This window comes from Sapajus apella, unplaced genomic scaffold (genome assembly GCF_009761245.1).
Source record: "Sapajus apella isolate SASKATOON/1434 unplaced genomic scaffold, GSC_monkey_1.0 scaffold10, whole genome shotgun sequence".
Classification (NCBI taxonomy): domain Eukaryota; kingdom Metazoa; phylum Chordata; class Mammalia; order Primates; family Cebidae; genus Sapajus; species Sapajus apella.
Genome location: NW_022436950.1, coordinates 33,481,733 through 33,494,200, shown reverse-complemented (window position 1 = coordinate 33,494,200; position 12,468 = coordinate 33,481,733). Strand labels below are relative to the sequence as shown.

Sequence of the window (12,468 nt, the reverse complement as noted above, 5' to 3'; positions counted from 1 at the left end):
CTAGCTGCCCATTGAAAACTCTGGGCCTGCCCTGCTGCTGCCATGCATATGAATGATGGGGTGCAGAGCCTCTGAGAGCGGCTGCTTAGAGCCTCCACAGAACCCATGCAAATGTTAGCCCTTACCCTCATGTGTTCCTAGTTCCTACCCTGTCAAGGCACAGCACAAGGTGGAAAGTAGGAAGTGATGGATGGATAGGTAGGAGATAGCGGAATTTTCTGTCTGGTGCTAAAGAAAGTTGCAAGTTCTCCATCCCCACTTATTTGCATGGCACTTCTTCCAAATCAGACATTTGCCTCTTTTCAGAAAGCTGTCATCAATAAAGAGACTCAAAGAGAGGCCTCCTCCAATGTGGATAAAGACATTGCTGCAGGCTAAGATCAGTGTATTGACATCACCTAGTTATATTTCAGTGTGAACCCCAGAGGACACTTCCTGCCAGTAAACACCTAGTTTATCGATTATTTCTTGTTTTTTTTTTTTTGTTTTCTTTTTAATGCTTAGAATGTCTATTATCCTCCTCAAACATCCTGCCTCCTTTTCTAATTTTAAAATCAGAACATAATGAGTGAAATCAATTCTAATTGTCCAGCATTTTCATTCATTGCGTGAACGTGTATGAGCTCGTGCTCCGTGGGTCCATGGGTCTGGGTTGCAGTGCTCCTGGGAGCCATCTGTGGTGCTGCCCTGGCAAATGGTGGCTGGGTTAAAGCACAAGAGCCCTTTTAATATGACTCCACCTATAGGCATTAAGAGATAGGGTGGCTGTAATCCTCTTAGGAGCTCCTGCTCCTGCTTCTGCTGCCATCCAAGCTTGCACCAGGATGCAAATGTGTGCCGCATTTAATCAGGATCCTTCCATGCGTCCCAAGAAAGCAGACACAAGAGCTCAGGAGAAAAATAAGGCCATCCACACCACAAAGGAGCCAGAAGCCTTCCAAATGTCAATGCACTGCTGCATTTTTCCAAACTTGTTGCCGGAGCGGCCTTTAACATCCCCAACGGCCTGCTGTGATCCACCAGCTAAAAACGTCGATTGTTAATTGTCCGACCACTACAGAGCAGCTCGTTTTAATACAGTCATGACATGAATGAGACCCAAGCTCCCCTTTGCCCCTCCCCTGAGGCACCTTGGATCTTGGAAGGAGAAGGGGGCACTTGGTTGGCTGTGGGACAATAGGGGCTAGTGTTGAGGTCAGCAATAAATAAGGGGTAACATTGTTTTCCCTGCTGGCAATCAGCAAGCCTTCCTTAAGGATTGAAATAACTTACATTTCTGGAGCGAGCAGCTGAGTAATTGAGAAAGAAGACTCTGTTCCTCTTTTCAAGAGAATCCTCCCCCCTTTTCTCTCTCTCTCACACACTCACACACACACATACACACTTCTCTCTACTCTAACCCCACCCCCCAATTCCTCAATTGCTGCTCTCACTCTCATATGTAGAGCAAGCCAGCTGTGCCTCCCTAATTTCTGAGGGCTTGAAACGTGCCTGTGAAGAGTATATTGCTTCAAGGACCACTCCAGAGGCAACAAAAAGAGGTCCTCAAGAGTTTGGGCCCAAATATTTAAATAACCTATGTGACAGAGGCTGCTAGGAAAGGCGTCTTCTTCTTAGTGCTACAGTTCTCTTTTACATACAGGCTCTGAAGATTGCTCAAAAAACTTCACAAGCCCCAACGGGACCATCGAATCCCCTGGGTTTCCTGACAAGTATCCACACAACGTGGACTGCACCTTTACCATCCTGGCCAAACCCAAGATGGAGATCATCCTGCAGTTCCTGCTCTTTGACCTGGAGCATGACCCTTTGCAGGTGGGAGAGGGGGACTGCAAGTACGACTGGCTGGACATCTGGGATGGCATTCCACATGGTGAGTGATGTCATGAGGCATTCCTCAGTAGCTTGGCCTTTGCCTGTTAATTGCTTTAGTGATGATAAAGAGGAAGAACAAAGACTTCAAAGCTCCTGTGAGTTCTTACATGACCCATGACGACTTTCTCTTCTCCTTCACCAAGGCTGGCTTGAGAGAAATTACATGAAGGCAGTCTACTTTCCTGGAAATATTTCTTTAGAAAAGGATAGGAGACTAAATAGCTACTTGGAAAGGATGAGAACACTTACAGATAGTGTTCATTTCTACTCCAAGTTGTCAGGCTAGAAAGCTGCTCAGTGGCTAACCCTTGTGACCAAACAGAAGGACTCTAGAGCCAGACTGGCTGGGCTCTGCTATTCACCAGCTGTGCAACCTTGGACAAGTTACTTACCTTATCTATGTCTCACCTGTATAAAGTTAGCTGCTGTCATCATCATTATTACTACCATAATTTAAAAATTATTAATATAGTCATAGATATTGAAAAGGTACATCGCCCAAGGCCAAGAACAACCAGTCCTTCTCAGATGAAGACCAACATAGATCTTGGGTCTAATCAGTATTGGAGAGGAATAAACCTTTCACTTTTGTAGTCACTTTAAGTATTTTCCAGCATAAAGGAGACCTGATGCCTAAACAATAAGAGCAATTTTATTTCCTGGTTAAAGCATACGACTGAGTCAGAAAACTTGGGTTGGAAGCCCAGCTCTGCTATTTCCTAGCAGTATGAATAAGGAAATCTCATGAGCTCTCCAAACTTGTTACTTCCTCCATAGAACAGACATTGTAATGATACCTTTCCAGCTCATCTTCCAGGGCACTGAGAACAGAACGAAGCCAGTGACAGCGGCCTGTACCTTTTTAATTAAAAAGTGAAAGTGCTTTTTAATGTGCAAGAAAGATATTAGCCATTATTCTTAAAACATATCTTTGGTTTTTATGGCAAGGTGTACAAGTGATGGGCCACTGAATAACACACGATGATGGGAAGGGAAAATAGAGGGAAAACCAAGTTTGACATTTTCATTTCCACTGACTTCTCTTTGTCTTGAATGTCCAGTTGGCCCCCTGATTGGCAAGTACTGTGGGGCCAAAATACCCTCTGAACTTCGTTCATCGACGGGGATCCTCTCCCTGACCTTTCACACGGACATGGCGGTGGCCAGGGATGGCTTCTCTGCGCGTTACTACCTGGTCCATCAAGAGCCACTAGAGAGTGAGTTGGCCGGTTGGGAACCTCTGTCCTGTCCTTCCATCAGGGCTGTGAGGGTGCACAGGTGAAGAGAGGATGACCTCTATGAGAGAGGAGGTGGGAACTTTACAGTAGAGCTTATGGTGGCATCCGAGGTAGAGGTGCACATATCCTCTTGCCAGGAAGAGGTTGATGAGAAAAGAACACATGTCAATCTGGGTGCTTATTTCTTTAAAATATGTGTGTGTGTGTGTGTGTGTGTGTGTGTGTGTGTGTGTGTGTACCAAGAATTAGTTATTTTCAAGGAAAGTCATGGGACCATGAAAGAGAGGTTAGTTAGGGTGATCTACACAGGGTCCCTCCTGTGTTAGCTTTTTTTCAGTCTCTGGCCATTTTTTCCCTCTCAAAATATCAGGGGGCACTGTCACAAAACTGAACCATTTTTTACATTAACCACCTCTGCGGCTGGGTAATGTTTTCCTGGTGAGATTGGTACAACTGCTTGGACCTGGACTTCACACTTCCACCAAAGATAGTTTGTGGAGCTGCTACCATGTGCCAGCCACTAAGCAAGGAATTAAAAACTCCGATTGCAGCTGCTGTGGGACTTGCAGTCTAAGCCATCAATCCCTCAGCACTAACATCTTTAAACCAGTGGCTCTTGGACATGTGTTTCAAATGTGCTGCCATTTCTACTTAGAAACCCAAACGATAACTTTTTTTTTTGAAATGGACTCTCTCTCTTTCGCCCAGGCTGGAGTGCAGTGGCGCGAACTCGGCTCACTGCACTCGCTACCTCCCAGGTTTAAGCAATTCTTGTGTCTCAGTCTCCCAAGTAGCTGGAGCTACAGGCATGCACCACCATGCTTGGCTAATTTTTGTATTTTTAGCAGAGGTGGGGTTTTGCCACGTTGGGCAAGCTGGTCTCAAACTCCTGACCTCAAATGATCTGACTGCCTCAGCCTCCCCAAATCCTGGGGTTATAGGTGTGAGCCACCATGCCCAGCCCCAAATGATAACTTTAAAGATTAAAGAAGCAGTTTTAAAAATGATTTGAGCTGTGGAAATCCTGCCCTGATTACAGACAATTCACCGTATATAGAACTACAGACACAACAGCCTGGCCTGCAGGAAGGTTGCTGAGTTTTGCATTTGCATTTTCATCAAAGAGCTTCTGAAGATTGAGTGACAAAGAAACAGTATGGCAAATTGCACCAGGTCCTGTGAATGGCTAGTGCAGTCACAGAGTAATGAATAGATTGATACCTGGCTGAGAGAGGTGGCTCACACGTGTAATCCCAGCATTTTGGGAGGCTGAGGCGGACAGATCACCTGAGGTCAGGAGTTCGAGACCAGCCTGACCAACATGGTGAAACCCCATCTCTACTAAAAATGCAAAAATTAGCCAGGCATAGTGGTGGGTGCCTATAATCTCAGCTACTCGGGAGGCTGAGGCAAGAGAATCGCTTGAACCCAGGAGGTGGAGGTTGCAGTGAGCCAAGTTCACGCCATTGCACTGCAGCCTGGGCAACAGAGCAAAACTGTCTCAAAAAAAAAAAAAAAAAAAAAGAATAGGTTGATACCTGATAAGGACTGCTGGCACATCTTAGACACATGGACACACACATATTCATCAGTGTTCATGGCATTCATGGAAGGACAGCAATGCGGCTGACAGCACAAGGCCAGAGTAAGCGACTTCCGGGTCTATTTGTCCAGACAGGTGGTGCAGGGGGATAGAGAGTGACATGCATGTGCTCATGGAGAGCTCTCCCAAAGACAGGTATTTATGCTTTGTAATGTCTGTCTTCTGTGCCAGAACTCACAAGACAGCTGAGTGAAAAAGGAAGCAAAAGTGCCTCCTGGGTGTTTATTAATAAAGCAGGCTTCCCACGATGTATCACCCAAATCGCCACGAGTCTTATCTCACATTTACCTGTATTGCAGTAATGGTGCATCTGGCATCTGTAGCCTGCAGCAGTAACAGTTCTTGTGCTTTAGATTGTGTTTTTAATTTGTATGAAGATTCTCTTATTTACTCTTAGCCTGATTTCTTTTAGGTCCAATTTAGTTTCTTTCAGACCCAGAGGGGTTGTCAAGCTTCATGACTTGGTGTAGTTGTTTTAAAATGTGAGCATATAATTAGGGTCTGTTAAATAAGGAAGTGCCTGCAAGGACTTGTCCTTAGAAAGGAGGCAGCATCTGGGGGACCCCAGGATATTGGGTTGGAAGGCCTAACTCTGCATTTGGCCATCTCCTTTCCTCAGACTTTCAGTGCAATGTCCCTCTGGGCATGGAGTCTGGCCGGATTGCTAATGAACAGATCAGTGCCTCATCTACCTACTCTGATGGGAGGTGGACCCCTCAACAAAGCCGGCTCCATGGTAATGACAATGGCTGGACCCCCAACTTGGATTCCAACAAGGAGTATCTCCAGGTACTTGAGCAGATAACACAGAATGTGCAGAGTGTGTATGTATTGCTGGGGCAGGAGGTAGCTCCTCAAATACAGTGGACAGAGGACACAAAGAAAATAAACACAGCGTACTTGAGAACTCCATTCATTCATTCATTCATTCATCCAAATAGATGTGTATGCCAAGCACTGGGTTACATGCTGGCATTGATGAGAGGGAGCCTGCCCCTGCCCTTGTAGAGATTACTGGGCCTGGGAGAAGTTGTTTGGCCAGGATGCTGTTTGCCCTATCACTATAGATATCCAAAGAACGTTTCATAAGCAGTTCAGAGCATCCTCATTCTTGGCACAGGGAGGCATCAGAGACATGGGGGGCATTCTCCTAAGGGCAGGTTTGTTGAGGTGCTAGCTGCACATGACAGCTTCTCATGATCTTTGCTATTTGGAGAGAGCCCTGCCAGGAAGGTTTTGCACAGAGCTATCAGAAGAACACATGGGAAAATGTCACTACCAGGAATGGAACTCAAGGCGCCCAGATGCTCAGCAGCATCTCTTTAGACCACTGTTTTCTTTATTCTGAATGAAACTCACAGCTCATGTTGAATAATCTTCCCATACTGCACACTTCTCCAATTCTCATCCCCTGGGAAGAAGTAAACAGGGCAAAGCAAGCTACTAGTTCCACACTAGAGCAGTGACTGCTTTTATGACACACGTAAGACAGCCTTGTGACCCACTGACAAGCCTGTCCTAGCTCTGATGTGACATGGTGACCTCTGCTCTAAGAAGGATGTTGCAAAGCAGACAACAGGAAAGGGAGAGAGACCACTTAGAAACTCTAGAGAGTCCACAAAGGTTCTAACAGCAAGCACTGGGGCCATTTGTCACTGTCTCTCCTCGATGCCTCTCCAAAAATCTGTCTCCCCTCAGCCTGCAAAGCTTCCAGAAAGTTCTTTATAATTGGCATCCCATATCTTTGACCTTAATCATATACTTTCTCCTGTTGCCATCCACCTGTTCTCATACGTGTAGACAGCACTGTTTACTGACTTGAATGTTCAGTAATGCTGAGCACATTGTAGGTCACCAATAAGGGCTTACAGAATTGAATTTAGCCAGTGTGTGCTAGCTACATTTTGGTCACATGGAGATTACCATTAAGAAACACCATGGCCAGCAAAAGAATGACATCCAGCAATTTCCAAATGGGTTTGGCATTGTGGGAGCAGAAGTACCTTAAAATGTTGGTCATCCTCCTCATAGAGCAAAAGGTCAGGCCTTGGTGCATAAGCCTAATTGCTTGGGCAGACTCTACATGCCCTTTGACCCCTTAGTGACCTGAGCAACTAAATACACAATGGAGCGAGGGGGTGTGGGGAGGGGATGCCGCTATGAGTATGACTTTTGCAACTAGGGCATTATATGTGAATTGGATTGTATTGGACAGGAGTGGAGGGGAGTAGATTCAGCCTTGTTTCTTTAAAGCAGCATCTGTTTTCACTGTCCAAAACAGGCCATCGTTCAGTAAGAAGGGATTATAGTACTAGATGTTCAATGGTTAAGAAAAACTGAGTACTGTCAATTCATATCTGCAAAAGAGAGGTCAAAGACAATCTAACTTTTCAAGGAGTCTGATTTAGTGTCAGATAATGTGAGTTTAATTGTCCAGTGGAATTGCAAACTGATACTAATTACAAGTATGTCTCAGTGAATCACAGATATAGGTTGGGAGTAAAGTCTAATGATGGTGTCCTTTAGAAATAAAACGAGACACTGCCCTGTGTTGGGAATGGTGGTCTCTTACTCCTGCCCTCTCTTCCCCAGGTGGACCTGCGCTTTTTAACCATGCTCACGGCCATTGCAACACAGGGAGCGATTTCCAGGGAAACAAAGAATGGCTACTATGTCAAATCCTACAAGCTGGAAGTCAGCACCAATGGTGAGGACTGGATGGTGTACCGGCATGGCAAAAACCACAAGGTAAATCCATGATCCTACCTTAAAGGCACATTGAACCAGGGCTGTAGGGATGGGATCAGGAGAGCTTTAAAGCAACCCCCTACAGGAGAGAAGGCCTTGTGTAGTGAGGCTCAGATAATTAATGGAAGCAAGGGTCGCGCTGGCCCTGAAAATCTCTCTTAGGCTAAAGCAATTGGAAAACACCATTTCTCTGACAGCCTGGTTTCTGTTGCATCTTGCACAGCAGAGAGAGAGAGCTTGCAGAGTGTTCTCTGACTTCAAATGAAGGAGAAAATGTATCCCCAGTCCGCTTCTCCCCGCACAGGATTCACTGAACATTTATGGCCTGAGTCCCTTCCACATGCTGGCTTAACAATCACAAAACCACATGATACTACAGTTCAGGAGTTACCGAGCTCTGGAAATAAAAGGGCACAAATCCTGAGAGGGAATCACAATGTCCCGGAGAAGAAAGAGGACAATAAGTAATGAGAAATTCAGTTTGTTGGGGATGGGCTCTGAAATGGCAATCATGCTTAGTGGTGAGGCATTGAATTCTCTCTGCTGGTGCCTCCCGCGTCTGCAGCGCCTGGAGGTGTGGTCTGTGTGGGTGATGCGGGGCTTTTGTTGTATACATATGGATGAATGTCTGGCACTCCACTTTCTTAAGACACATGACATTCTGGGTCTGCAGCTGGCACGGGCGATGTGCTGGCTATATGTGTATATACACAGCACACTCAGCACATGGGGGCTTATTGCAAACAGCCAGGGCCTTGTGAGAGTGGGATTGGGATGTCTGTGATGGGAGCACAGGGCACGGTGCTCCCTGCAGATTAGGAGCTGGTGCAGAGGTCTGGAAGGAGAGCGTGATGTCCAGGGGATTCCCAGAGGCTGATTCTCCTTCCCTAAAAGGGAGGTGGGGAGGCAGGAAGAGGGTCTCTCCTGCAGCGTTACAGTTCCACCAGGCCCTGGTCTGCCAGGGTGTGATTTATCAAAATGGGGCACATGTGGCCAAGCCTGGGGAGGCCACAGATCTTTTCCATAGAGAATCTTCCTTGGCTTCTGTCACTGCCCCAAGGCAGCTTGCTCTGGCTGGTGCAGCTGGAAACCTGAGACCCAGAAAATCCTGATCTATAATGTTGACAGTTTCACTTGGGAAATGGGGAAAGGAGTAGATTTTTTTTTTTTTTAATTGAAATCGCCATAGTAATGGGGTACCACTCATCTGAAAACCATGGCTTCTGGATATTACCAGGTATCTCACACACACGCATACAACTGCCCAATTTCCCCGATAAAGAAAGTGAGGTACTTAGCAAGTAAAAGATGTGCTGGGCCAGGTCTGGTTTCCCACTGACTTGGTTTCAGGAAGACTTGCCAAGTGTCAGTTGAGAATGGCCAGCCTGAATTGGCACTGGGTGCCAGGAGCTTGGGGGCTGAAACTTGGTTCCACCCCACCCTTTTCATTTATAAGCTGATCTCGGAAGCTCAGCTAGAAGATGAGGGCCGGAAGCCGGGCAGGAGTGGTCCCTGGGGAGAGGCGCAAGGCTCACCTGATAGTCTCCCAGTCCAGGCGGAATGACTAAGCAGCCAGGCCGGAGGGATACTGTAGCATAAGCTGTTTTAAAAGCATGCAGATGGACCAGGATGCTATTTAAAACATCATTTGTAGGAAATCTGCTTTTGGAAAGACCTTAGCACTGCACATTTTCATAAAATGCTGTCCTCCCTGGCTTTATCCCTGGTATTCATTCTTCAGGGAAGATATTCCGGAAGATTGAATTTAGCTTTGTGGTCTTCAGAATTATTTTTCTCAGCTTTTTCATAGTGGATACATTCTCTGTCTTTTGCCTCCTCTTTCCCCACTTGGCTAGATTTCTTTCCCCAAGAGCCAAGGGGTAACTTGAGAGTTTTTTTGTTTTTGTTTTTGTTTTATTGAATTAGTCCTGCCCAAATAAACGGAGTTGGGGCAGAGGAAAGGCCTTTTCTCTTCCCCTTTAGAAATTCATCCTCTGTGTACTTAGAAGGAGGCAGGAAAATGGAGAGCCTGCCAATTAGGCATTGCCCCACTCTCCGAGCTCCCTCGCCCCACTGCGGGTGTGGTGGGTGCCCAGGGGGCTTTCCTTGTCTCTCCTGCAAGGATGGTCTCAGCTGCCCCTTCGTTAGCAATCTCTCGCTCAGGTATCTGTATTTAATGTGCAGATTCCGCCCCATTCACGGTGCGTCAGTGCAGCTCTCTGGGCTGTTGAGGTTGAAATAGTTGAGTGAACTGTGCCAAATAGATTTGTCAAGTCTGCCGCAGTTTGATTTGATGCCATGGGGGGAGGCGAGGGGTGGGGAGGGGACTCGGGGGCAGCGGAGGAAGAGGCTTCATCCACGCCGAGTGCCACCACTGAGTTTCTTTGTAGCCGCTGGATGGTGGGCACTGTGCCAAGCTAACTGGTGCTAAGTGGTGGGCTTGAAAGTGAAATTCAGACAACAGGATTTAGCAGAAAAGCAAAGCAGAGATGAAGGCAGCCGCCTGCTCTGCTGGGCAGTGAAGAGGGAAGGTTTGCAAATGCCTTTCCAGTGTGCAGGGAGGGAAGAAGGGATTGTGACATTTGGGACGGAAATGTGGGAACTCGATTTCAACTCCCTGGTCACTGTCAACACCAATGCAGCACATCAAAGACCGGGGAATTCGGGAAGTCAGAGAAAAACAAGATTAATGAGCGTTCAAGGTAGTGGGGGATGGCTACACGATGTCTTGGCAAAAGACTGTTTACAGCGTGGACCCACGCTGGGCTGGGGCAAGGCCTAGGCCTCTGAAAGAATGCCTTCCTTCTTGCTGCCAGGGAGTGGGGAAGACTAAGGAACTCTTTTCCAGCCTCCCCTAGTCCGGGAGCAGCCTTTTCTTGGTCTCTTCCCATCTAACAGGTTATCATGAAGTTGCCTCTGAGAAAGTGGCCAGTCACACTGTTGCTGGGGCGCTGCAAGTCTCCTGGCAAAATGCAGCCTGGTTACACAGCCCACATGCACAGCACATCCCAAATTTTTATCCAATTCCACATGCCATAAATATGGAACCTATGATTCTCACATAGGGTGGGCCTGCCTGATGTATATTTATGGCATAACCACAAGGCAGAGAGCTCATCTGCCTGATGGAACCCATATCCAACCCACGTGCTCCCTTAGATTATACAAATTGCTTTGCATACATTTCTTCAGAAACCACAAGCAGAAACTACTGCTTTTGGTTTCCCCAGCTATGTTAGTAACACGGCAGATGTAGACATGGCATTGTTAATATAACAGTAGAAGTTTCGTGTATGTGTACATAATTACAGGCACAATTATGTACATACATACCAAGAGGGGCACATGGAGAGCGATGGGAAGAGCTCAGAAGCAAAAGATCGTGGTCAAGGTCCTGCTCTCCTGAGAGGCTGGTTCCATGAGTCTGACCTGGGGGATAGACTGTGCCTGAGGAATGGAACCACAGCTGGTGACAGGACAGGGAAGAGAGAATATTGCCCTTATTTGTCTAGGCAAAATCCCTTATCTTCAGTTCCCCCTCATTTGGGACACACTGGCATCTCCCTTGTTGACCTAGCTCTGGTACTTAGTCACAGTGTTTGTGGGCTATTCTGATGTATTTGGGGGAAATATGGGCTAAAAGAGAAAGTCTGTGGGGTGTCAAATACATGCAATTGGCCAGACTGAGGCTGGATGGGTGAAGATAGAGATGAGGTAGGACTTGGGTCCAAGAGTTTTCAGAATTACCCCATGAGGAGTGGAAGGAATGCAATGAGCTCATCACATTAATGTAAGGATGACCTCCAAGGGACTCAGAAAATCCTCAGGCACCAGCTTAATCACTAGAGAGTTTCACAGTGTTTCACAACTGTGGAATTGGAGCTCTGAGACACTAAGTGCCTTGCTGCAGGGACTGGGAAGCTGTGGAGCCTCCATGGATGGTGCCTGGTCACCAGACCTGGATGTCTAGGCTGGTGCTCTCCACAATCTGACCTAGGCCTTACTCTTCACCTTGCATCCAGAGGGAAATTGGCTTCCTAAATGTTCAGTCTAAGGGCTGAGAGGTGCCCATTGTCCTGGAGAGCCTCCCCTCCAGTGAAGTTCTGCATGTAGCATGAGCTCGTACACGGCTTAACCCACTAGGCTCATTGTTGTGGAGCTGGGCCCCACCGCAGAATCATGAGGATGGAGAGTTGAAAGGAGTTGCCATTTGTTTGATTTGGCCACATCCCTTCAAAACAAACAAACACTCCACTTCAAAAATCCCCTGTCCTGTATTTATTTTCTAAATTAAAACAAATCATTTTTAAATCAGAGAGACTTGGGAGAAGAGAAAGAGTGGCGTCAGAAAACCAAACCCCCAAATCAGTTGGCTAACAGCTAGAAGCATGTGACATCTATTTTCAGACCTTCTTAAAACAGGGCGCTGAGTGACCTTGGAAATGTCTCTTAGTGGCTCCACGCCTCAGTGTTTCCACCCAGTCCAAATGGAATGGCGCAGCAGCTGCTACCGGCAACGAACCTTGAGATCTGTAGATGGAAGGCTCTCCACGGATATAATTAATGTATAGACCCACAAAGCTCTTCTTGAGTAGAAGCAAGTTATCAATTTAGAAAGTAAGAAGGCCCCATGGGATATTTATGGGCCTCTTTTAAAATCATAGGCCTAGAATGGACCACGATAAGTCATCCAGACCTCTCCCTGGATCTGATGGAGCCTGCGTTCAGCTGCCTCAGATAAATGTTATCTTTCCTAGCCTCATTGTTCTGTTAGGGGTGCAGTTATGGCTCCACTTGATCATCTGAATTTTCAAAAAAAAAAATTTTTTTTTAAACCTCCTGGCAGATGATGAGCTTCCCCTTATTCCTTTTGTGGTAGTAATTTTGTTTGTTGTATGTGAGCTTAGGACAGTGCCTCCCACTGTAATGGACACCAGCCTTCAGAAGTCATGGATAGAACAGCATCATCTAACCATGGTTGTGTGTGCTCTGAGGGGGGCTGAT

At 46.6% G+C, this 12,468-nt stretch overlaps 1 protein-coding gene across 3 annotated transcripts in view; it reads left to right on the top strand.

The window, feature by feature from the left end:
- Positions 1 to 12,468, top strand: part of NRP2 (neuropilin 2) — a 116,424-nt gene that overhangs the window by 38,852 nt on the left and 65,104 nt on the right. For all 3 annotated transcript variants that reach the window (XM_032278519.1, XM_032278521.1, XM_032278520.1), the window contains exons 4-7: positions 1,643 to 1,873; positions 2,937 to 3,092; positions 5,336 to 5,505; positions 7,309 to 7,464. In XM_032278519.1, the coding sequence (XP_032134410.1) occupies positions 1,643 to 1,873; positions 2,937 to 3,092; positions 5,336 to 5,505; positions 7,309 to 7,464 (713 nt within the window). The remainder of the gene's footprint in view (positions 1 to 1,642; positions 1,874 to 2,936; positions 3,093 to 5,335; positions 5,506 to 7,308; positions 7,465 to 12,468) is intronic.